The sequence below is a fragment of the Primulina tabacum genome, chromosome 11 (assembly GCF_025594145.1).
Source record: "Primulina tabacum isolate GXHZ01 chromosome 11, ASM2559414v2, whole genome shotgun sequence".
NCBI lineage: Eukaryota > Viridiplantae > Streptophyta > Magnoliopsida > Lamiales > Gesneriaceae > Primulina > Primulina tabacum.
In genome coordinates, this window is record NC_134560.1 from 36,983,307 (window position 1) to 37,009,532 (window position 26,226).

Below are 26,226 nucleotides of genomic sequence, written 5' to 3' on the forward strand. Positions count from 1 at the left end.
TTCGATGAGACTCTATCAATATCCGTCAAGCTCAGAACTCGACCATTTTCATTGACAAACTGATTTTGAGAGTTAATATGCTTGATACATCAAACAAATTAAAGATCAACATTTCCGATCCAAAAGGTCTGAACTATACTCAACTTGAAACAAACTGAAACTAGATTGAATACAATCTGCTCCCTTGTAAAGTAAAGTGCACCTTGTCCATCTGTGTTTAGAGAGAAAGAACAAGGTGAAATTTATGGAAAGACAGCAAAATCAGCTAAACGCGATCACAAGGTTGAGGCACCCTGCTAATTCTTGCTGCCCTTCGGTCTTTAAAACAGATTATATTATCACTAAAATGTATTTTTGTTGCAAAATATTTTGGCAAACGATAAATTTAGGAATCAGTACTTCACCAAGTTTTAGCACATACGTTATTCATTACCCTTGAAAAAGCTGAATTATCTTTTACATAATTATCATATTCATTGCAGAAATTAATAATATGAAACAAATATTTATTTAACATTGAGGTGACAGGTAGCAGTTTTAGAATTATATCATCGGCCAGTCGCCACCCAAATTGGTTTTTGTAAGCCCCTCCCACATAAGAAACAGTAGGAGAATATAGTGACATCACACCGCTAACCTTTTATTTATTTCGAAGGATGAGGTTGTAGAATCAGTTATTATCTTCGCGACCATAGTCATAAATTATCTCGATCTGTAGCAATGGAACGGTTATAAGTTGAAAATCAGATGGAAAGGATTATCGCTTGGAGCCAATAGCGCAACACACAGATAAAACAACTATCAGCACTTCCCGGTAATGGATTTATAGGAAACAAGTACATGCAGAATATTGGGAACATTAATTCTCACAGGCTTAAAGGAAAGGATCGTACGTAATTCATTTTGTTGTATTATCTAGACACAAAGATATGGTTGCCAGGAAAAAAAAGGCAAGATAGTGAATCATTCCCAACAAACAAAGGGAAAACCAACATGGAGTCATGGACACAAAAGGTTGACCTACTTGTTAAAAGTTTAAACCAATCATACTCAGTTTTCGGAAACCATTTTACTCTGGTGCCAAAGAGTAACAAAAAGAAAGAAGATCAGATTGATGCAAACAGTCGTATAAAGATCAAATGTACACTTCAACTTTGTAAAGAGAGGCGGTTGGTGAGTTTTCTGAGGAACCAATAAAGTAAAAACAGAAAAAAGTGGGTAGCATAGAGAATGAAATATTTAAAACAGTTGATTCAAGAACATGATAATTTTCGATAAATTACCTCAGAAGGTGGTGTTGGGTTCCGGCAAAATTTGCTGCCACCAGGAGCCCATGGAACTGTTGAAATAAAAATGTAGTAAGGCAAAATATAAATAATAATCCCTGATCCGATGGTACAATTCAAGCAGTGAGTAATTCTCAATTTGAAAGCAAAACTAGTCAAAATAAAGTTTCAGAAGAGAAAACACAAGAACAAGAAAAGTTCAAGAAATAGAAACATGCTTCAACACATTAAACTTGCAGAAGATTGAAAAGATTAAATTTACATCTTTTTATGTGAGTCAACATATCTGCCTATCGCACATGATTGATGTACTTAAAGCAAGATTAAACATGATTGTAAAGTGCTCTGTTAGTTAACCTATTTATGTCCTCAAAATCTGAATACAGTAGATACAAACACTAAAACTCTATTTCTCAATCCTTAAAAGATGCATTCATAAGTACACAACTAGCAAGTTAGTATAGTTTCCTTAAAGACCCAAACTTCTTGTTCTCCTCATCAGTCTGACTTGCTTTTCTCTTTGTATTCATTATATAACGAATTAAGATGCTGACCTAAAACTTACCAATGTATGGGTCAGGGTGCCGCCATTTATTGTGTGTCGCTTCACCAGCAGCAATCATTCTATCAATGAGTTCAATATCTTCCTGAAGACCAGCGGGCACCACAAAAACAAGAAAAGAGAAGTCAACATGATGCAACTAACATTCTTTCAGTTTTTCAGCATTCTCACCCAAAAAAATCTTTATCAGCAAGATTACTTGACAGCATGATGAATGCAGTGAAAGTTAAACCCGAAAAAAAAAAAGAGAAGATCATAAAAAAATTGCACTTTTCAATCATCAAACACAATGTTCAAATCAAAGTATGCCGCATAAATCGCTACTACCACAATTTCTTTACATTCACCTAACAATCAAAGCTAGCGAAACCAAACTGTTTTTAGTCAATCAAACGCCTAACCTGTTTGCTGAGTGATTCAATTGTGAAATATATGCCAACAATTAAGACAATGAAATCGGCACCAAAAACATCAAATTCGATCAGAGAAGAGAAACAAACCACTTGTCTGTTAGCTTCAAACTTCTCTCTCAGGGCATCAGCCTGGAAAGACAACAAAAACAGAGGAAACCCTCTCAATCTTCAAGGAAATTAGGTTTGTGGCATATATTCAAACAGCATCCAACCAATTTAATGCACAGATCAAGATCAAATATACGAATCAAATCTAGAAAGAGAAATGAATTGTTACATCGGGGTAGAAGAGGTGGCGATGGACGGCCCAATTGAGAGTATCCTTCAGCGTTCGCCGGTAGAGGATCCTTACTCTCTCCTTCTGCGTCGCTCGCCGGGCAAGATACGACGCCGTAGCCACGCTCATTTTTCCTCAATCTCTCTGGTATTTTGTGCTATCAGTGATCTACCAGGGGGTTTTCGTCGCAGTCGGGACGATGGGGTTCTCTTCCTTTGATACGACGTCGTGTCTGTCGTGAACATTTTTTCCACTATTCATGTTTGGGCCTCTGATATAATATCCATAGATTTAGTGGGCTAAAGCCTACATGATAACTCGTTCAATAACCTCATTCAAAAAATAAAAATATTTTCTTTAATCCAAAAAATTATACATTTTTGTTGTGAAAAAATAAAAATTTATGGTAAAAAATAAAAATCTCAAACTCTCAAAATTTACCAAACTACACACTTTATAATATTTTTCTCTCTACTCAATTGTGATTTTCTTCACAAATGAGAGATCTATTTATAGGAAATCTTTACAAATAATCCAAAAATAAAATACATCATTACCTACATCATCACACACTAATTTTCAATATTTACAACTCTTATTTTCAACATTCAAATATTCAACATTCAAATATTCAATACACACATTTTAAATATATTTTTCAACACTCCCCCTTGTGATGATGATCATAATGATTATCTTCATTACGTGTTTTTATACTGCCTCGTTAAAAACCTTACTAGGAAACCATTGGGATAAAAACCATGGCAAGGGAAAAAAAGTGCAGTCACGTAAACTCCCCCTCATGTTGACACGAACAATTCTTCACAAATTTCGTAGATTGCGCATCCCAATATTATATATATGCTTTCTGAATATTGACGTAGGAAGCGCCTTTGTGAAGAGATCTGATGAATTTTCACTTGATTGAATGTGACGAACATCAATACATTTATTCTTCTCAAGCTCCTTGGTGAATGCGAAGAACTTAGGAGGAATATGTTTAGTTCTGTCGCTTTTTATGTATCCTTCTTTCATTTGAGCAACACATGCAGCATTATCTTCATATAGTATCACAGGCTTCTCGTCGAATGATAATCCGCATGAGATTTGGATATGTTGGGTCATTGATTTTAACCACACACATTCACGACTTGCTTCATGTAGTGCAATAATCTCGGCATGATTTGATGAAGTTGTTACGAACGTTTGTTTCTGTGAACGCCAAGAAATTGCAGTGCCTCCACGAGTAAAAACATATCCAGTTTGGGAACGTGCCTTGTGTGGATCAGATAAATATCCAGCATCGGCATAACCAATTATACTTGGATTAGCATCTTTTGAATACAAAAGTCCCAAGTCTGTCGTTTCTCGTAGATAACGGAATATATGTTTAATTCTGTTCCAGTGTCTCTTTGTTGGATATGTGCTAAATCTTGCCAACAAATTTACGGCTAAAGATATATCAGGCCTTGTACAATTTGTAAGATACATAAGGGCACCGATAGCACTTAGATATGGTACTTCTTGACCAAGAATATCTTCATCTTCTTCACATGGTCGGAATGGATCATTTTCTATGTTTAATGATCTAACAACCATTGGAGTACTTAAAGGATTTGATTTATCCATATTAAAACGTTTAAGTATCTTTTCTGTATAATTTGTCTGGTGAACAAAAATTCCACATTCTTTTTGTTCAATTTGTAAACCCAGACAATACTTGGTTTTTCCAAGATCCTTCATTTCAAATTCTTCCTTCAAGTATGACACAATTTCTTGAATTTCCTTATTCGTTCCAATGATGTTTAAATAATCAACATATACAGCAATAATTACGCATCTGGATGTTGTTTTCTTAATGAAAACACAAAGGCATATTGAATTATTTACATATCCCTTTTTCATCAAGTGATCACTTAGTCGATTATACCACATTCGACCAGATTGCTTTAACCCATATAATAATCTTTGTAATTTCACAGAATAACATTCTCTGGGTTTTGAATTTTGTGCTTCAGGCATCTTAAATCTTTCAGGGATTTTCATATATATATATTACTATCAAGTGATCCATATAAGTAAGCTGTAACAACATCCATAAGACGCATTTCTAAATTTTCAGATACCGCCAAGCTAATCAAATACCGAAACGTAATTGCATCCATCACGGGAGAATACGTTTCTTCATAATAAATTCCAGGCCTTTGAGAAAAACCTTGTGCAACAAGTCGAGCTTTATATCTCACTATTTCATTTTTCTCATTTCGCTTTCGAATAAAAACCCATTTTTATCCAACAGGTTTTACACCCTCAGGTGTAAGGACTATATGTCCAAAAACATTACGTTTATTTAGCGAATCTAATTCAACATGGATGGCTTCTTTCCATTTTATCCAATCCTGCCGATTTTTACATTCACCAAAAGATTTTGGTTCATGATCTTCATTATCATTTATGATGTCGATTGCCACATTATAAGAAAATATATCATCAATTTCTTCTATATCTTTTCGGTTCCATATTTTTCCAGTATTAATGTAATTGATAGAGATTTCATGATTCTCGTCAGTTTGTGGTTCTGACAGAATATTTTCATCATCATGTGTTTCTTCAGGAACATCATTCTCTATTTTGTGATCATCATGTGTTTCTTCAGGAACATCATTCTTTATTTTGTGATCATCGTGTTTCTCTATAAATTTTCTTTTTCGAGGATTTTTATCCTTGGAACCGACTGGCCTTCCACGCTTCAGGCGTTTAATGACATCATGAGTATCTTCAATTTGTTTATTTGTAATTTCAATTCGAGCAGGGGCATTTGCAGCATGTATATATGATTTAGTTACCCCTTTTGTGTCAGCAAATGCATCTGGTATTTGATTGGCTATTCTTTGCAAGTATACAATTTGTTGTACATCTTTTTCACATTGTTTTGTTCTTGGATCCAGATGTAACAATGATGATACATGCCATGTAATTTCCTTTTCGGTATGTTTCTGTTCTCCCCCTAACATTGGGAAGATTTTCTCATTAAAATGACAATCAGCAAAACGTGCTGTGAACACGTCGCCTGTCTGAGGTTCAAGATATCGAATGATTGATGGACTATCATAACCGATATAAATTCCAACCTTTCTTTGAGGTCCCATTTTCTTTCGTTGCGGTGGTACAATAGGCACATACACCATACATCCAAAAATTCTCATATGAGAAATGTCTGGTTCTTTACCAAATGCAAGCTGCAATGGGGAGTATTTATGATATGCACTTTGTCTGATGCGAATTAATGAAGCAGCGTGTAAAATTGCATGTCCACATATAGAAATAGGGAGCTTTGTTTTCATAATCATTGGTCTAGCAATCATTTGCGGACGTTTAATCAATGATTCAGTCAATCCATTCTGTGTATTTACATGAGCAACAAGATGCTCAACAATGATTCCCATAGACATACAATAATCATTGAAAGTTTGGGAAGTAAATTCACCAGCATTATCAAGTCTAATTTTCTTGATTGTATAATCGGAAAATTGATTCCTCAATTTATTATTGGAGCAAGTAATCTTGCAAATGCAACATTTCGAGTTGACAATAAACATACATGTGACCATCTGCTGGAGGCATCAATCAATACCATAAAGTATCTGAATGGTCCACATGGTGGATGGATTGGTCCACAAATATCACCCTGAATACGTTCAAGAAACATTGGTGATTCAGTTTGGATTTCGGCTGGTGATGGTCTTATAATAAGTTTTCCAAGAGAACATGCTTTACATTGAAACTTATTATTCTGAAAGATCTTCTGGTCTTTCAGCGGATGACCATGTGTATTTTCTATAATTCTTCGCATCATTGTTGAACCAGGATGTCCCAATCGATCATGCCAATTGGTTAATATTGAAGAATTATCAACTACCATGTTTGATTCAATCGAACTTATATGTGTATAATGCAATCCAGTAGGGAGCATTGGTAGTTTTTCAATCACATATTTCTTTCCTGATTTATATGTGATAAGACACATATATTTCTTATTCCCTTCATTCATTGTTTGAGTATCATACCCATGGAAATATATATTATTAAAACTCAACAAATTTCTTTTCGATTGTGGTGAATATAAAGCATCATTGATCAAAAATTTTGTACCATTAGGTAACAAAAATTGTGCTTTACCACATCCTTTAATCAAGTCTACAGGACCTGATATTGTATTCACCGTTGTTTTTGTTGGTTTTAGTTCCAAGAAATATCTTTTATCTCGGAGGATAGTGTGCGTTGTACCACTATCGGGTATGCAAACTTCAGCTTTGCTCATAGCATTTTCCATTTTTTGAACTTCAAAAAAATTTGCAATGAAATAAAATTACTGGCAATATATATTTAAATATAACACATATCATAATTATACAATAAAACATTATATGGATACATGAAAAATAAATTATTGTACATTTATATTCTACCACTATATTGTTCATTTTCAGAGAAACCATTGAGAAAATCTGCAGCATCAATATTGTTCATTTCTATCTCACCAACATATTGATCATTTCCAGAGAAATCATTCATAAAATCATCAGCATCAAAATGAGTTGAATCACTCAAATGGTCACTGCGTTCAGTGAAGTTGGTCTCCTTTTCTTTCCCCTTTAATGATTCTTTATAAAGTTTACAAAGGTGTTCAGGGGCTCGACAAATTTTGGACCAATGTCCTGGAGTAGCACATCTGAAACAAGAACTTTCATATCTTTTTGAGTGATTCTCATTAACACTTGTATTCTCATGATGCCTTTTCTGTGGATGGTTAGGGACGCTCTTTTGAGATGAATTATAAAAATAACTATCTCTATTGTTTTCAAAACCACGGCCTCGACCACGACCACGACCACGGCCAATTCCACGTCCACGTCCACGTCCACGACCTCGACCTCGACCAAAACCTTGTCTTTGAATTTGATTTTGGTTTCCAGGTTTAAATTCATTTTACTTACAGCATTTACTTCTGGAAATGCTGTTGATACAGTGGGTCGGGACTGATGATTTCTCATTAATAGCTCGTTGTTTTTTTCCGCCACAAGAAGACAGGCGATGAGTTCAGAATATCTCGCAAATCCACGTACTCTATATTGTTGCTGTAGAGTAATATTTGATGCATGAAACGTGGAAATTGTTTTTCAAGCATTTCCGATTCTGTGACCTCATGTCCACAAAATTTTAGCTGTGAGATTATTCGATACATCGCTGAATTATAATCGCTGACTTTCTTAAAATCTTGGAATCTTAACATATTCCATTCATCACGGGAGGTCGAAAGTATAACTTCCCTTATATGTTCAAATCTTTCTTTCAATCCTTTCCACAAAGCCATGAGATCTTTTTCAATTAAATATTCACATTTCAATCCCTCGTCGAGATGTCGACGCAAAAATATAATGGCTTTTGCCTTTTCTTGTGATGTCGATATGTCATTTTCTTTTATTGTCTCACTTAGACCCAATGACTCAAGATGCATTTCTACATCGAGAGTCCATGGCATATAATTTTTTCCCGTGATGTCGAGCGCAACAAATTCGAGCTTTGACAAATTTGACATGGTGGTACTAAAAAAATAATTACGATGCATTTTATTAGTTAATGAATATTGCAATACAAAGTAATGGATAAACAACAAGTACAAGCATTTGTAAAAATAAAGAAAACACACGATGAGGATATTCTCCGATAAATAAAAGACTCGTGAGTATGATAACCAAAATAATTAAAAATAACCTTGAGAAAGCCATCTTCTTTTTTCTTCGAAAATTTAGTGAAGAATAATTTTTAGAGAAGAAGAGAAAGTTGGAGTGATTGAATGTGTTTATGAGATCATATTTATAGGGCAAAAACTAGCCGTTTTGTTACCGTTTATGACCGTTGGTGTATAAAAAAATAAAGGTATGTATTTGTATAATTTTATGGTAATAATATGGTGTATATAATATTAGACATATTTAAATAATTATGTATATCATATCATATTATTATAATGATGTGTCATAAGATATTTTATTTAAAAATCTTATAGGCTTTTATACTTGTCGTATCCCTTACCGGGAGTGTGGGATGTCGTCTACCGGGAGTGTGGGATGTCGTCTTAACATCCTCCTAGGATTTATAACAAGTTTTTGAAAAATTTATTTTTATTATTTCTAATAACATTATATTATATATTAAATATATACACAATAAATAAATAACAGTAAAATATGTTGAAAAATATATTTAAAATGTGTGTATTGAATATTTGAATGTTGAAAATAAGAGTTGTAAATATTGAAAATTAGTGTGTGATGATGTAGGTAATGATGTATTTTATTTTTGGATTATTTGTAAAGATTTCCTATAAATAGATCTCTCATTTGTGAAGAAAATCACAATTGAGTAGAGAGAAAAATATTATAAAGTGTGTAGTTTGGTAAATTTTGAGAGTTTGAGATTTTTACTTTTTACCATAAATTTTTACTTTTTCACAACAAGTTATCAGCACGAAGCTCTAAAAGTCCTCCATCCTTTTCCAAGCTCCAAACAGAAGAAAAAGGTAACAAAAGTAATAATATTTATTTTACTGTTATTTATTTATTGTGTATATATTTAATATATAATATAATGTTATTATTAGAAATAATAAAAATAAATTTTTCAAAAACTTGTTATAAATCCTGGGAGGATGTTAAGACGACATCCCACACTCCCGGTAAAGGATACGACAAGTATAAAAGCCTATAAGGTTTTTAAACAAAATAACTTACGACACCTCATTATAATAATGTGATATGATATACATAATTATTTAAACATGATTAATATTATATTCACCATATTATTACCATAAAATTATACAAATACATACATTTATTTTTTTGTACACCAACGGTTATAAACGGTAACAAAACGGCTAGTTTTTACCCTATAAATATCATCTCACAAACACATTCAATCACTCCAACTTTCTCTTCTTCTCTAAAAATTATTCTTCATCAAATTTTTCGAAGAAAAAAGAAGATGACTTTCTCAAAGTTATTTTTAATTATTTTGGTTATCATACTCACGAGTCTTGTATTTATCGGAGAATATCCTCCTCGTGCGTTTTCTTTATTTTTACAAATACTTGTACTTGTTGTTTATCCGTTACTTTGTATTGCAATAATTATTAACTAATAAAATGCATCGTAATTTTTTTTAGTACCACCATGTCAAATTTAACAAAGCTCGAATTTGTTGCGCTCGACATCACGGGAAAGAATTATATGCCATGGACTCTAGATGTAGAAATGCATCTTGAGTCATTGGGTCTAAGCGAGACCATTAAAAAAAATGGCATATGCACGTCACAAGAAAAGGCAAGAGCCATGATATTTTTGCGTCGACATCTCGACGATGGATTGAAATGTGAATATCTGACTGAAAAAAATCCCATGGCTTTGTGGAAGGGATTAAAAGAAAGATTCGAACATATAAGAGAAGTTATACTTCCAACCGCCCGGGATGAATGGAATACATTGAGATTCCAAGACTTTAAAAAAGTCAGTGATTACAATTCGACGATGTATAGAATAATCTCGCAATTAAAATTTTGTGGACATGAGGTCACAGAATCTGAGATTCTTGAAAAAACATTTTCCACGTTTCATGCATCAAATATTACTCTACAGCAACAATATAGTGTACGTGGATTCGCGAGATATTCTGAACTCATCGCCTGTCTTCTTGTGGCGGAAAAAAACAACGAGCTATTAATGAGAAATCATCAGTCCCGACCCACTGGATCAACAGCATTTCCAGAAGTAAATGCTGTAAATAAAAATGAATTTAAACCTGGAAACCAAAATCAAATTCAAAGACAAGGTTTTGGTCGAGGTCGAGGTCGAGGTCGTGGACGCGGACGTGGACGTGGACGTGGAATTGGCCGTGGTCGTGGTCAAGGCCGTGGTTTTGAAAATAATCGAGATAGTTATTTTTATAACTCATCTCAAAAGAACGTCCCAAACCATCCACAGAAAAGACATCATGAGAATACAAGTGTTAATGAGAAGCACTCAAAAAGATATGAAAGTTCTTGTTACAGATGTGGTACTCCAGGACATTGGTCCAAAGTTTGTCGAGCCCCTGAGCACCTTTGTAAACTTTATAAAGAATCATTAAAGGGGAAAGAAAAGGAGACCAACTTCACTGAACGCAGTGACCGTTTGAGTGATTCAACTCATTTTGATGCTGGTGATTTTATGAATGATTTCTCTGGAAATGATCAATATGTTGGTGGGATAGAAATGAACAATATTGATGCTGCAGATTTTCTCAACGATTTCTCTGAAAATGAACAATATAATGGTAGAATATAAATGTACAATAATCTATTTTTCATGTATTCATAGAATAATGTTTTATTGTATAATTATGATTTGTGTTATATTTAAATATATATTGCAAGTAATTTATTTCATTGCATATTTTTTTTTGAAGTTCAAATATGGAAAATGCTATGAGCAAAGCTGAAGTTTGCATACCCGATAGTGGTACAACGCACACTATCCTCCGAGATAAAAGATATTTCTTGGAACTAAAACCAACAAAAACAACGGTGAATACAATATCAGGTCATGTAGACTTGATTAAAGGATGTGGTAAAGCACAATTTTTGTTACCTAATGGTACAAAATTTTTGATCAATGATGCTTTATATTCACCACAATCGAAAAGAAATTTGTTGAGTTTTAATGATATATATTCCCATGGGTATGATACTCAAACAATGAATGAAGGGAATGAGAAATATATGTGTCTTATCACATATAAATCAGGAAAGAAATATGTGATTGAAAAACTATCAATGCTCCCTACTGGATTGCATTATACACATATAAGTCCCATTGAATCAAACATGGTAGTTGATAATTCTTCGATATTAACCAATTGGCATGATCGATTGGGACATCCTGGTTCAACAATGATGCGAAGAATTATAGAAAATACACATGGTCATCCACTGAAAGACCAGAAGATCTTTCAGAATAATAAGTTTCAATGTAAAGCATGTTCTCTTGGAAAACTTATTATAAGACCATCACCAGTCAAAATCCAAACTGAATCACCAATGTTTCTTGAACGTATTCAGGGTAATATTTGTGGACCAATCCATCCACCATGTGGACCATTCAGATACTTTATGGTATTGATTGATGCCTCCAGCAGATGGTCACATGTATGTTTATTATCAACTCGAAATGTTGCATTTGCAAGATTACTTGCTCAAATAATAAAATTGAGGAATCAATTTCCCGATTATACAATCAAGAAAATTAGACTTGATAATGCTGGTGAATTTACTTCCCAAACTTTCAATGATTATTGTATGTCTATAGGAATCATTGTTGAGCATCATGTTGCTCATGTACATACACAGAATGGATTGGTTGAATCATTGATTAAACGTCTGCAAATGATTGCTAGACCAATGATTATGAAAACAAAGTTCCCTATTTCTATATGGGGACATGCAATTTTACACGCTGCTTCATTAATTCGCATCAGACCAAGTGCATATCATAAATACTCCCCATTGCAGCTTGCATTTGGTAAAGAACCAGACATTTCTCATCTGAGAATTTTTGGATGTATGGTGTATGTGCCTATTGCACCACCGCAACGAAAGAAAATGGGACCTCAAAGAAAGGTTGGAATTTATATCGGTTATGATAGTCCATCAATCATTCGATATCTTGAACCTCAGACAGGCGACGTGTTCACAGCACGTTTTGCTGATTGTCATTTTAATGAGAAAATCTTCCCAATGTTAGGGGGAGAACAGAAACATACCGAAAAGGAAATTACATGGTATGTATCATCATTGTTACATCTGGATCCAAGAACAAAACAATGTGAAAAAGATGTACAACAAATTGTACACTTGCAAAGAATAACAAATCAAATACCAGATGCATTTGCAGACACAAAAGGGGTAACTAAATCATATATACATGCTGCAAATGCCCCTGCTCGAATTGAAATTCCAAAGAAACAAATGGAAGATACTCATGATGTCATTAAACGCCTGAAGCGTGGAAGGCCAGTCGGTTCCAAGGATAAAAATCCTCGAAAAAGAAAATTCATAGAGAAACACGATGATCACAAAATAAAGAATGACGTTTCTGAAGAAACACATGAGGATCACAAAATAGAGAATGGTGTTCCTGAAGAAACACATGATGATGAAAATGTTCTGTCAGAACCACAAACTGACGAGAATCATGAAATCTCTATCAATTATATTAATACTGGAAAAATATGGAACCGAAAAGATATAGATGAAATTGATGATATATTTTCTTATAATGTGGCAATCGACATCATAAATGATAACGAAGATTATGAACCAAAATCTTTTGGTGAATGTAAAAATCGGCAGGATTGGATAAAATGGAAAGATGTCATCCAGGTTGAATTAAATTCGCTAAATAAACGTGATGTTTTTAGACCTATAGTCCTTACACCTGAAGGTGTAAAACCTGTTGGATACAAATGGGTTTTTATTCGAAAGCGAAATGAGAAAAATGAAATAGTAAGATATAAAGCTCGACTTGTTGCACAAGGTTTTTCTCAAAGGCCTGGAATTTATTATGAAGAAACGTATTCTCCTGTGATGGATGCAATTACGTTTCGGTATTTGATTAGCTTGGCGGTATCTGAAAATTTAGAAATGCGTCTTATGGATGTTGTTACAGCTTACTTATATGGATCACTTGATAGTAATATATATATGAAAATCCCTGAAGGATTTAAGATGCCTGAAGCACAAAGTTCAAAACCCAGGGAATGTTATTCTGTGAAATTACAAAGATCATTATATGGGTTAAAGCAATCAGGTCGAACGTGGTATAATCGACTAAGTGATCACTTGATGAAAAAGGGATATGTAAATAATTCAATATGCCCTTGTGTTTTCATTAAGAAAACAACATCCGGATGCGTAATTATTGCTGTATATGTTGATAATTTAAACATCATTGGAACGAATAAGGAAATTCAAGAAGTTGTGTCATACTTGAAGGAAGAATTTGAAATGAAGGATCTTGGAAAAACCAAGTATTGTCTGGGTTTACAAATTGAACAAAAAGAATGTGGAATGTTTGTTCACCAGACAAATTATACAGAAAATATCCTTAAACGTTTTAATATGGATAAAGCAAATCATTTAAGTACTCCAATGGTTGTTAGATCATTAAACATAGAAAATGATCCATTCCGTCCATGTGAAGATGATGAAGATATTCTTGGTCCAGAAGTACCATATCTAAGTGCCATCGGTGCCCTTATGTACCTTACAAATTGTACAAGGCCTGATATATCTTTTGCCGTGAATCTGTTGGCAAGATTTAGCATATATCCAACAAAGAGACACTGGAACGGAATTAAACATATATTCCGTTATCTACGAGGAACGACAGACTTGGGACTTTTGTATTCAAAATATGCTAATCCAAGTATAATTGGTTATGCTGATGCTGGATACTTATCTGATCCACACAAGGCACGTTCCCAAACTGGATATGTATTTACTCGTGGAGGCACTGCAATATCTTGGCGTTCTCAGAAACAAACGCTCGTAACAACTTCATCAAATCATGCCGAGATTATTGCACTACATGAAGCAAGTCGTGAATGTGTGTGGTTAAAATCAATGACCCAACATATCCAAATTTCATGCGGATTATCATCTGATGAGAAGCCTGTGATACTATATGAAGATAATGGTGCATGTGTTGCTCAAATGAAAGAAGGATACATAAAAAGCGACAGAACTAAACATATTCCTCCTAAGTTCTTCGCATTCACCAAGGAGCTTGAGAAGAATAGATGTATTGATGTTCGTCACATTCAATCAAGTGAAAACTCATCAGATCTCTTCACAAAGGCACTTCCTACGTCAATATTCAGAAAACACATATATAATATTGGGATGCGCAATCTACGAAATTTGTGAAGAATTGTTCATGTCAACATCAGGGAGAGTTTACGTGACTGCACTCTTTTTCCCTTACTATGGTTTTTATCCCAATGGGTTTTTCCAAGTAAGGTTTTTAACGAGGCAGTATAAAAACACGTAATGAAGACAATCATTATGATCATCATCACAAGGGGGAGTGTTGAAAAATATATTTAAAATGTGTGTATTGAATATTTGAATGTTGAAAATAAGAGTTGTAAATATTGAAAATTAGTGTGTGATGATGTAGGTAATGATGTATTTTATTTTTGGATTATTTGTAAAGATTTCCTATAAATAGATCTCTCATTTGTGAAGAAAATCACAATTGAGTAGAGAGAAAAATATTATAAAGTGTGTAGTTTGGTAAATTTTGAGAGTTTGAGATTTTTACTTTTTACCATAAATTTTTACTTTTTCACAACAAAATAAATATTATTACTTTTGTTACCTTTTTCTTTTGTTTGAAGCTTGGAAAAGGATGGAGGACTTTTAGAGTTTCGTGCTGATAACGTGTTGTGAAAAAGTAAAAATTTATGGTAAAAAGTAAAAATCTCAAACTCTCAAAATTTACCAAACTACACACTTTATAATATTTTTCTCTCTACTCAATTGTGATTTTCTTCACAAATGAGAGATCTATTTATAGGAAATCTTTACAAATAATCCAAAAATAAAATACATCATTACCTACATCATCACACACTAATTTTCAATATTTACAACTCTTATTTTCAACATTCAAATATTCAATACACACATTTTAAATATATTTTTCAACAATTTTAAAATATATGAAAATATAAATGAATTATATTATCCTAGCAAGGATTTGGCGTATTCCAATTTCCGTATCTCGGGTTATCCTTTTATACAAGATAATAAACTCGTGACGTTTTCCATACAAAATCATATTTTATATCAAAATTTAATATAAATGCATACATGTATTGGTATCGGGATTTAGATCATCTACTGTGTTGAAAACACAGCATTTGGTGTTGTGCATTTTTTACACGAGATGATCACATGATCATCTTGTGGACATTACACCACATGAGATAAATTTAAAAAGTTGTCAAATTAAATGAAATGATCATGTGATCATCTCGTGTAAAAAATGCACATCACTATATTTTCAACACAGTTGAGGATCCAAATCCGTATCGTCTACCAAAAATTATTTGTGCTTATCTATACTTGAACAAAATGGACTATACTATAAATGAGAAAAAAAAATGAATTAGAAGGGAGGTGAAAGGCTTAGAGACATTTGAGAACTTTCTTTTTCTTGTTTTCATATCCTAAAATGATGTGAGTATATATGAAACATGGACTAGAGAAGTTTCTAGTTCAGAGTCCTATAAAAATTTCATCATCCCGAGTAAATTTGATTAATGTAAGAGGCTTGTTGAGTATCAACAAAATCCCTTACTCTTGAGGCATTGTCTTGTAAAACAACCCTGCCATCTTCCATGTAGATTGCTCCATCAGCATGCTCGAGTTCTTCGAGTCTATGGGTCACCCATAAGGCTGTAGTTCCTTTCGAACTAGCCAGGGAGTTTTTCACTGCTCGAATAACCCCATTCTAGCACAGAGCAACAAATGATTATGTGACGACGTAGCATGGTGCAAATCAAGCCAATAACAGACATCCAAGGAAGTGAGAAAGAAAAAACCAACTGCAAGTCAGTCATGGTACAGCAAAGAAGAGACAAAGCGTTAGCACAGAGAATTGCTTCAGTTTTAACGAATGGCACTTCAGATGGAGGATGGATCCGGCATGGGAGAGGTGGTCACTTCCATTTGGAAATTGATTAAAAAATAATAATAAAGTGTGTAATTTTTTTACAGATACAAGTTTCTCCTTCCAAAAGTATGAAATTGTACCCCAATCAAGTCGCCTCTATCCCATTTCCCGGATTGGCCCCAATTGAGAGGCCACCATCCCATTATGTAATCAAAGGATATCGAAATAAACAACAATTATAAAACGATTCATCAACTTTTTTCTGGAGTGTCGTCTGTCTCCTAAGAACTGGAGACGATTTTAAGAACAGCCAAGTAACAAACAGAGGTTGCATTTCTATAGGGATATTACAGAAAATAACTAGGGGGAAAGTCGGCGAGATTGTACAATGTGTGTGACCGAATCAAATTTGGGAGTCAAACTTGCAATTCTAGACAAAAAATTTGATCTGGCAATCATCGGCATTTCACTTCTAAACACTTTGTACTTCAAATAGCAATAGTTGGAAAAAAGATTTTCTTGAATCCAGCTGGTACCTGTCTAAAAACAGGAAAGGAAGCACATAAAAGTAAGCCATCGATACCTGGTCATTTTCATCCAAGAATGATGTAAGTTCATCTAGTAGCAATACTTTACATGCTTCTGCCAGAGCACCAGCAATGGCAACCCTTTGTTTCTGACCACCACTAAGTGTTTGAACCGGTCTCTAAAGTGAAATAGTCAGTTAAACATATGCACAAAATATCCAATTTAAAATCGACCATAAATGTTAATCAGAAATACTACTTGACATACTTGCAAGTAGTCATACATGCCTACAGCATCCAAAGCATTGGCCACTCTAGACACGATCTCTTCATTTGTTAAATTCAATTTTCCAAGACCAAATGCCACGTCTGCTTCTACAGTAGGCATCACCACCTGGAAATAAAAAGGTCATGTCTCCCGCATGTTTATAATAAAAGATTGTACTTCCAGTTACTGGTTGAACTGGGAACATGATTCAACATAAAGAGTTGATAAATCTTCAGCATGGTGAAAGCAAACCCATACGGAGTTTTCTTTACAACATAGTTGCATTGAATTGCCGAAGGGGTGCATCAATACGAAAAAACCATAAAATTATTATCTTGTCTCACTGCCACACTTTCTCAAAGAATGATGATTACAGGTGTAAAGAATGAAAGTATTTAAATAAATTGAAGTCATGTACATTGTACACTGAGCCAGAGCCTGTCATGTTAAACCTCCCACAATATCTTCAGTAAACATCTTTTCTGAAGTCAATAGCAGCTCTTTGTTAAGAATTTCCCAAACATTTATTCACTATTTTGGAACATTGCGCAGCAGGATCAGCTATCAACTATATGTAACACCAGTACAACATTGAGTAAAAATTTGTTGGAGAATCAAGTATCTCCTTTAGATAGCTTTAACCAATTTCGTTCAGTCACATTAGACAGCAAATGAATCTTCTTGCCCAGTTCCACGCAATGGAAAAGGTTTAAACATTGAACATCTGTTGCTACTACTGTCACTAAACAGAAAATTATACTATTCCTCTTCATGCCGAGAACTGGAGGTTACTGAAATTCATCAATGAGATCAGATGTAATTGACACCAAAACTTCTTGATTTCAAGGCAGAGCAGATAAATTCCACAATTCAACAACACATATATCAAACAATCCAGTCACTTTAAAAACTAGATTCTATAAATTAACTATTTACATGACAATTAGACTGGATTCATCAGAAGAAAAATGAACATGAAATGTAGCAAAAAATACCAAGATAAGCTTAACATGAAATTTGTATATAACAGTACCAAATATAAAAGAAACCTTGAACTAAATCGCAAACAGCGATCCGAACACTTGTGACAGCTGAATAAAGCAAACCTGGTGGTCAGGATTCTGAAACACAAAGCTCCTTGGCTTGTTCACCAGCAAAAACCCACCACTTGGATTCAATAATCCACCTAAAATCTGCATAAATTACGGAAAACAAATATAACACCTAATTCCGATCCACAAAAATTACAGGCTCGGAAGCCATGGAAAGCAGAATAATACACAAAACAATAACTCAGATGTAAGATAATTAGGCACCAAGCATAATACTAAAGTAAACGATATAATACTAGATTAAACAATATATCAAATTCGAATATGAGAGGCAAAACCAGTAAAATAACTGATGCACAAACCATACAGTATAAAAATTTTCTCCGAAAGCGATTGATTTCGCTAGAAAATAACAATATCAAAAACTGCAAACAGGAGAACAAAACACTCGAAATTTTGAAAAGAATAGAGTGTTGAATACTTTCAAAAGGGTTGATTTGCCGCAGCCATTAGGGCCAAGGAGCATCCAGAACTGTCCAGAAGGGATAGTGAGTGAGCAATCTTTGAGAATGGGTATTACTGTTCCTTGCCGAGTTTTAACAGAGTAGGTGAGATTCCGGCAATGAATAGCGTAATTATCGGAGCTTGTAGCGGCGTCGAGGTTCCCGGCGGAGTGAGAACGGAGGATGGGGAGATTGATAGCGCAGGCGCGAACAACAGCGCTGGGATTCATTCAAAAATTCTTGAAAAAATAAGCGATTGAGGCCGCAAACTAAATGATGATTTACCAGTTTGTTCCGGTAACGCACTGTTTGGCAACCAAACAAAAATTAATTTGGATTTGGAAAAGGGTAACGAAAATCCTATTTGGTGTTATTTTTTTTTTTTAAAAAATCTTATTTGGTGTCTGGTAAAAATAAAATAATTTCAAAGCAAATTATATTGAATTTTAAAATTATATAATTACAATGAGAAATATTTATAATTGTTTTTGTTACCTTTTTTATGTTATAAAATAAAAATAAATCAAAATCATTAATATTGAGTCGTGAGATTTTTTTAACACAAAAACTCATGAGAAACGTCTCACGGGTCAATTTCTTATGCGAATATTCTATTTGAGTCAATCATGAAAAAATATTATTTTTTACTGTAAATATGGAGAAGTTGAGTCATCTCACGAATTAAGATCCGTGAGATCGTCTAACCAGATACCAGCTCTAGATACATAAATGATGTCAAAAAATCGTGGTAGATTCAAATCTTTCACCCCTCCTTGTATAAAAAAAGCATGGAGTTAAGGAATTTGAGGTAATGGTCTGGTCTTTAGTTTCAGTATCTAGTTTAATAATTAATTCACAAATTTGTATTTAGATTTTGTAATTAATGTTTTAATTATGGTAATTAAAAATTATTAGTAGGTCTCCAACATTAAATATATTATTAGGACTTGATAATACAAACATATACACGACCAGGAACACAACTTGAGTAATAAGAATAAAAAAAAAGACGCTACAACTATGCCAATTTCAATAAAAAGTTGGCTAGTGATCTGTTAACTAGATGAGTAGGTCTCTTGTAAGACGGTCTCACGAATCTTTATCTGTAAGACGGGTCAACCCTAACGATATTCACAATAAAAAGTAATAATTTTTCATGGATGACCCAAAGAAGATATCTGTCTCACAAAATACGATCCATAAGACCGTCTCAAACAAGTTTTTGCCGAACTAAATAATCAAGTCAAGATTAAATATAGACATTTGCATCAAAATCATTCGCGATGATTCGAGATTGCGCAACCTCGTGATCTTGTCTTAGTTTTCTGGAATGGTCTATTGGCTTTTGTTCGTTGACTCATTATCGTTATTAGACTTATAAGTCAACTACATAAAGCAAAACTAATCAGACTGGCAAATCAGAAAGTGTTACAAGTTTTATCAGTATGTTTCCTCCTCTTATAATCTCTTCCTTCTTCGAGCTCGGGGCGATTCTAAACTGATTGTTAATCAACTAAAAGGGAGGGCGTGTGTTAGCATTCATGAAAGAAAACATTGCTTGTGTAATGATGAACTCAAAATACAAACTTATCAAAAATATTTGCTTGTAAAAGTTGGAAAACAAAAATGAGTGTCCTTATTTGTGAGGAACCAAAAATAACATGGAGTTTGTTTGGAGCGGAAAATGTGAGCATTATATTATGTGATGGGACAATCGATAAGGAAGAAGATTGCTTTAGATAATGGCAAAAACTTGTGTGAGACGGTCTCACAGGTCGTATTTTGTGAGACGGATCTCTTATTTGGATCATCCATGAAGAAATATTACTTTTTATGCTAAGAGTATTACTTTTTATTGTAAATATCTGTAGGATTGACTCATCTAACAGATAAAGATTCGTGAGACCGTCTAATAAGAGACCTACTCTTAGAAAATTCAAAATTAAACCAATAGCTGAAATAATTAGTATATGATACTCAACTACCGTTATATTCAGTGGCGGATCCACATACATATATACCCGGCTTTAGTCTGGGTGGTCCAATTTTTTTTAAAAAAAATTTGTATGTAAATTTTGTATAATTTTGGAATAATATGATATTTGTTTGGGTAGATCAATTTAAAATATTAAAATATTCTAGAGTTCAAATTTATAATCCGGACAAAATCATATCTCTGACTCTGCCACTGATATATTCATGATACTACTTGTACGTATATACATTATCTATTCATGGTATGCTATTAGCATACTATATATACTATATATATATATATATATATATATATATATATATATATATATAGTTTTGATATGTTATTCATCAACCGTGCTCGTTATCGTGTTCATTGCTTAGTTGATACTCACTTAATAAATGTGATGATACTATATATATATATATATATATATATATATAGTTTTGATATTTTGTTCATCAACCGTGCTCGTTATCGTGTTCATTGCTCAGTTGATATTCACTTAATAAATGTGATGAAACGTAAATTCAACAGATAAATACTGCATCAACGATGAACATAGATATTGGTTAATAAACGGGTATTCGCATTAATCATTTAGCGAGGACGAGGATATCTTGCAACTCTAAAACTGGGGCTATACGGAATAAAGGTCGGCTAACGCAATACAAACAAACAAACTATATTGCCAGCAGTAAGTGGCAGAGTGACAAAATGCCATATTATAATACAGGCAGTCACTCAAATAATTAAATCTGTACGAAATCGAAAGGACGAATTAAATGCATAACAAGGTTTGCTACTTAAAAGGAAACAAACAGCAAAGTTTCTCCCCATTTCACACACAAGATCTACTAAATTACATCTGTCAAATTCAAAAATCCAAGCCCTAGAAATTAAAACCAGAAGAATTTAATTGATGCCACCCCAATTTGCATACCCATCACATATATATTATCAGGCTGCATGGAAATCGGCAATAATAATACTAACAATATCAAAAGATCCCAATAATAAACTAAATGCAGAAATAAATTTGATTGCAATGGGTACACTGTGTGATCGTTCATCGATCAAAGGGTCCGTTTGGATCGAGCTGTTTGCACAAACCCAGATATGTGAGATAGAGCACACGATCTTTAGCGCCGGTGCGATGGTTCTTTGTGTGTTTGCAGAAATATTTGAGCTGTTCCAGAGCGCAGCAACCCAGCAACTGACCCAGAAGCAAGAACAGCCAATTGATGGATTTCTTCTTGTCTGCGATTATGGGTTTCACGCAGTTCTCTTGTTCGCAGTACCTGCAAGTGGGTAGTGTGGGATTCATCCAGATTTTAGGGGCGCGATCGTGCATAAGGGATTTGTTTTCGGCGATGAAAGTCCCGATCTCCATGAATTTCTGCCGCAGATCGTACTCCATGGAGTACTGGCGCTCGCATCTCTTGCAGTGCACGTCGCCGCTGATGGAGGAGATTTGCTTGGAGAGGAGGTAACCGAGGCTGTACACGGTGGCGCGGCGGTTTGTGGCCCAGGGGTATTGCGGCGGGACTATCTCGCTCTTCCCTTCTCGGGGGGAGTACTGGGAAGTACTGCTACGCCTCGCGCGGGTCCTCGATGGACCTGTAGTCCCACCGGAAGCTCCGCTTGTAAAATGAGGAGAAATGGTCTCCGAAGGGATTATTATAGTCGGTGGATTGGTGAAGAATGAAAGCGGGGCAGGTGACAGATGCGGTGAAACCGGCGGCTGCTGCCATGGACGCTGCGGCAGAGACTGCCACAGCGACGGCGGCGGCGGGGGAGGAGGTGGTTGATGCTGCGGAGTGGACAGCTTACCACTGCTCTGGCGAGGGAAAGAGGACAAAGAAAGAGCCAACAGATCATTTTCACTCTCTTCCTTTTCTTGATCACGAGGAACCGAAGGGAATATCCTGGGGCTGGGAAAATCCTGGACGTTGATCTTCCTCTTTCTGGTGATCTCTTGGTCACTAGCCATGGCCGAAAGAAGAAGAAGAAATGAAGCAAGAACCAGCTAGGGTTTATATGAAAGAAGAAGACAAATGGAGAAAAGTTTGTTAGAGATATGAGGGGAGTGGTCGGTCTGTTGGATTATTAAAAGATAAAAAAAAAATATTCCATTTTATTTGAATTTTAAATATCAAAATCGTAGATAAAATGGGTATCTGATATTTGAAAACTAATGAATTTTGGAAATGAAGGGTTTCAGTTACAATAATTAATACAAAATACGTATAAATAGATAGATACATAGCATGCATGTCTGTATCTATATATTAGAGCATCTGACACTGTAGCGCGCGCAGTCAGGTGCTCCACTCATCCCGTACGTATAATACTCCCCCCAACTTCTCTAACAATTTATTTTTTTGAAATCCGGATAAGAACAAAATTCCATGCAAATCTCATGTAAATATCACATCTCGTGTGGATTCTAAGTGTTGTTAGTAATTAAAGAAAGTTACAGTTGGCGAGAGGCTAATTGAAATGAATATAGAGACTAGATACTAGAAGGCAAAGAGGATGACCAAAAAATGTTCTAACAATCCCAATTTGCTACTTGATTAAGTATATGTTTGGTCCCAATTTTTGGATCCATTTCTATATAAATCATCTATATATTGATCTATCATCTGTGTATCGTAAATTTATCGTTATCATTATCTCACGCGTCAAACTATGATTTACTTAAAAAAAATTAGATAAATCACATTTTATCCGAGATTACTTATCTTAAAAAGAGTATTTTGAAAGGAGTATTTCTCTTGTGAGACGGACTATGATTTACTTCAAAAAAAAATTAGATAAGTGACATTTTATCCGAGATTAATTATCTTAAAAAGAGTATTTTGAAAGGAGTTAGGTCTCTTGTGAGACGGACTCATGAATCTTTATCTGTGAGACGGGTCAACCCTACCGATATTCACAATAAAAAAGTAATACTTTTAGCATAGAAAGTAATATTTTTTCATGGATGACCAAAATAAGAGTTCTGTCTCACAAAATATGATCCGTGAGACCGTCTCACATAAGTTTTTGTCTTTTGAAAGACTAAGACTCCTATGAACTATATACGTAATTATAATCTATACTTTTAAAATTTTCCAAATATTCACTTCTTAATAAAAAGCAAGTCACCACAAATACGACAATATATATATATATATATATATATATATATGTATTTATATATATATATATGTATGTATGTAAAGAAAAGAGGTATGTTGTTTCGTAAGATAAAACCTAAATGAGATCGAAAGAATCTAGTCTACACCAGTACTGTAAATGAGGGATTATTAGCTTAATTATAATAGTGTTTGTCTCAATTCAACGTTTCACTTCAACCCACTATATATTTGTGTTTTTCAATAAATTTTTACGTAAATATTTTGTTGAAGTATATGTATATGGTGAATTATCTATAAATAAAACACGTTCAAAAATAATTAACTCGCCGCGGTTGAACTTATCAGTGTGGTTTACATATTACTGTGTCAGCTGAGTGATTTACTAATATACATAGAAGAGTAGCGATCGTAGGTTCTCACGTCATAAAAGAAAAACATGTGTGAAAAGAATTAATGATTCATGGATGCAAATTATTGCCGTATCTAATGTTTGAATGGGATTTATTGTGGAATGATAATACGTACAATACACAGGCATCCATTTTCTAATTAATTTACTTGGATGATTCAAAGACATTATTAATTAATAACAAAAATTTGTGCATGTATGAGTTTTCAATGCGAACCTGTCTTTTATCAAAGTATTGAACTTTTATTCGTCCCCCTAACACAGTCCCAATTCCATGAATATATGATAACTTTATCGGCTATCTATTTACTTCCATTTTTTAAATTTAATTAACAATTAATGCATAACTAGGACTGATATACCGTATCGTACTGAAACTATATATTGTATATCATATCGATAATTACGGCATAAGCAAAAATGGTACACCGAAAATTTGGGCACATGTAACTAGCATACAGATTATAGCGAAATTGTACGGTATTTCAATATTTCGGTACGATATCGGTATATACCGTTTTATACTGAAAAACCTTACATTTTTTAATTTTATAAATTTATTGTTTTGAAATATTATATATTTTAAAGTTTTTTTTTATATTTTTTTGGTATTCCGTATATGCCGAAATTTTCAAATTTCATACCATTACCGTAACAAAAAATTCGGTATCGTTATCGTACCGTACCGAAATCTTCGGTATACCAAAATTCGATATTTTTTCAGTACGATAATCTCGGTATACTGAAAATTCGGTATTTTTTCTCACCCTATGCATAACAATAATCTATTACATTATTTGAAAGTTTTTTTTGCCACTAACTTACCTCAATTTAGATTTTAGTTTATTAATTTATCATCAAACTTTGGCATTGATGTAATAACTTTAAAATTTCGACTATTTTTCTCAAATTGTTAACGTAACATCATATACAACTCACCATTTTTTAGCATTACTTCAATACTTATTTGATTCCGATCCCCGTTGGTATTTTAGACACAACATCAAATTTTTTTGGTGTGATGTCGGTAGTTCAATAGAATATGACTAAAAATTTCGGTATTTCAATGTGAATAATACCAATTTTTTTAAAAAAAATTTGTATAGACGGTATTTTACTGATACCGTACCAAAATTTCGGTACATCGAATTTTTTTCTTAAGAACAATATGGAATTTATGTCATACCGAAATTTTTTGTACTCATTTTTCGGTATAACATAAATTTCGATACGATATACGATATTTTTTGGAAAACCCGGTATACCATATCGAACCAGGCCTACATCCAACATCATGGGTGTGAGTGTGAGCTTTTTGACCATAGACTCGATATGTTATCGAACTTGAAAACTAATACTTGATTGGGTTTGAAGCACACTAAATTTATGTTTGGTCGAGCTCGAGTAATAAGATACTCGAACTTGACTTAACTCCACTCAACTGTACCCTTATGTGTGTGGATTATATGTGAGTGTGTGGATTATGTGTGAGGAAAGACTCAGTTAAACCGAAAAATATCCAACCAAATCGAATTATTTCGAAAATTCAATTCAGTTAATTTGAAAAGTCTATTTTAATTTTTCTTGTAAATAAAATCAGTTAGATTATGATTATTATTATAAAAATGTAGTTAAACAGAATCAACAGTTTTTTTAAAAAAATTTTATTGAAAATCTTGATGATTGTAATATTCACTGACTCACTGTGTTGGAGAAGGACCGCCAGTATTGACTCACTATAAAAAAAAACATCGATTTTTTTCTCCTTCCCTTGCCCGCGAGCAATATACTACCGGGAACGGGAAATGCTAAATGATGACGTCATTTTTATACGATCTTTTCTCTTATTTTGTAAAAAAAAAATCGGGAAATCCGAGTTTTAAATCAGTTCATTTTCCTCCATTTTTTAGAACACAAAAACTTGTACATGATTGTCTAATGGATAAATTTGTGAAACATATCTTCTATTCTACTTGACCAAAAAATAATTTTATTTTTTGTAGCTAAAATATTAATTTATAATATAAATATTG

General features: G+C 33.8%; 3 protein-coding genes across 6 annotated transcripts; all 3 read right to left on the reverse strand.

Annotated features, from left to right (window-relative positions):
• Positions 1–19: 19 nt before the first annotated feature.
• On the reverse strand, positions 20–2,799 carry LOC142518969 (NADH dehydrogenase [ubiquinone] 1 beta subcomplex subunit 9-like). 4 transcript variants are annotated; one of them, XM_075621835.1, is made up of 6 exons: positions 2,539–2,799; positions 2,349–2,390; positions 1,852–1,933; positions 1,284–1,339; positions 638–712; positions 20–211 (listed from the first exon to the last, which is right to left on the reverse strand). In XM_075621835.1, the coding sequence occupies exons 1-5, from the start codon at positions 2,665–2,667 to the stop codon at positions 671–673; spliced, it is 351 nt and encodes a 116-aa protein (XP_075477950.1). In that variant the 5' UTR covers positions 2,668–2,799; the 3' UTR covers positions 20–211; positions 638–670. The 4 variants fall into 4 exon arrangements, with proteins under 4 accessions (XP_075477950.1, XP_075477951.1, XP_075477952.1 ...); XM_075621836.1 differs by having other exon boundaries at positions 624–712; XM_075621837.1 differs by having other exon boundaries at positions 20–318; positions 624–712.
• A 12,960-nt stretch (positions 2,800–15,759) lies between these two features.
• On the reverse strand, positions 15,760–19,004 carry LOC142518811 (ABC transporter I family member 10). The gene is made up of 5 exons (XM_075621627.1): positions 18,642–19,004; positions 18,215–18,301; positions 17,109–17,234; positions 16,897–17,019; positions 15,760–16,151 (listed from the first exon to the last, which is right to left on the reverse strand). Exons 1-5 carry the CDS (start codon positions 18,891–18,893, stop codon positions 15,939–15,941), a joined length of 801 nt encoding a protein of 266 aa, XP_075477742.1. The 5' UTR covers positions 18,894–19,004; the 3' UTR covers positions 15,760–15,938.
• Positions 19,005–21,545: 2,541 nt separating this feature from the next.
• On the reverse strand, positions 21,546–22,640 carry LOC142519305 (uncharacterized). Its single transcript, XM_075622275.1, has one exon. It carries the CDS (start codon positions 22,629–22,631, stop codon positions 21,708–21,710), a length of 924 nt encoding a protein of 307 aa, XP_075478390.1. The 5' UTR covers positions 22,632–22,640; the 3' UTR covers positions 21,546–21,707.
• Positions 22,641–26,226: the final 3,586 nt, after the last annotated feature.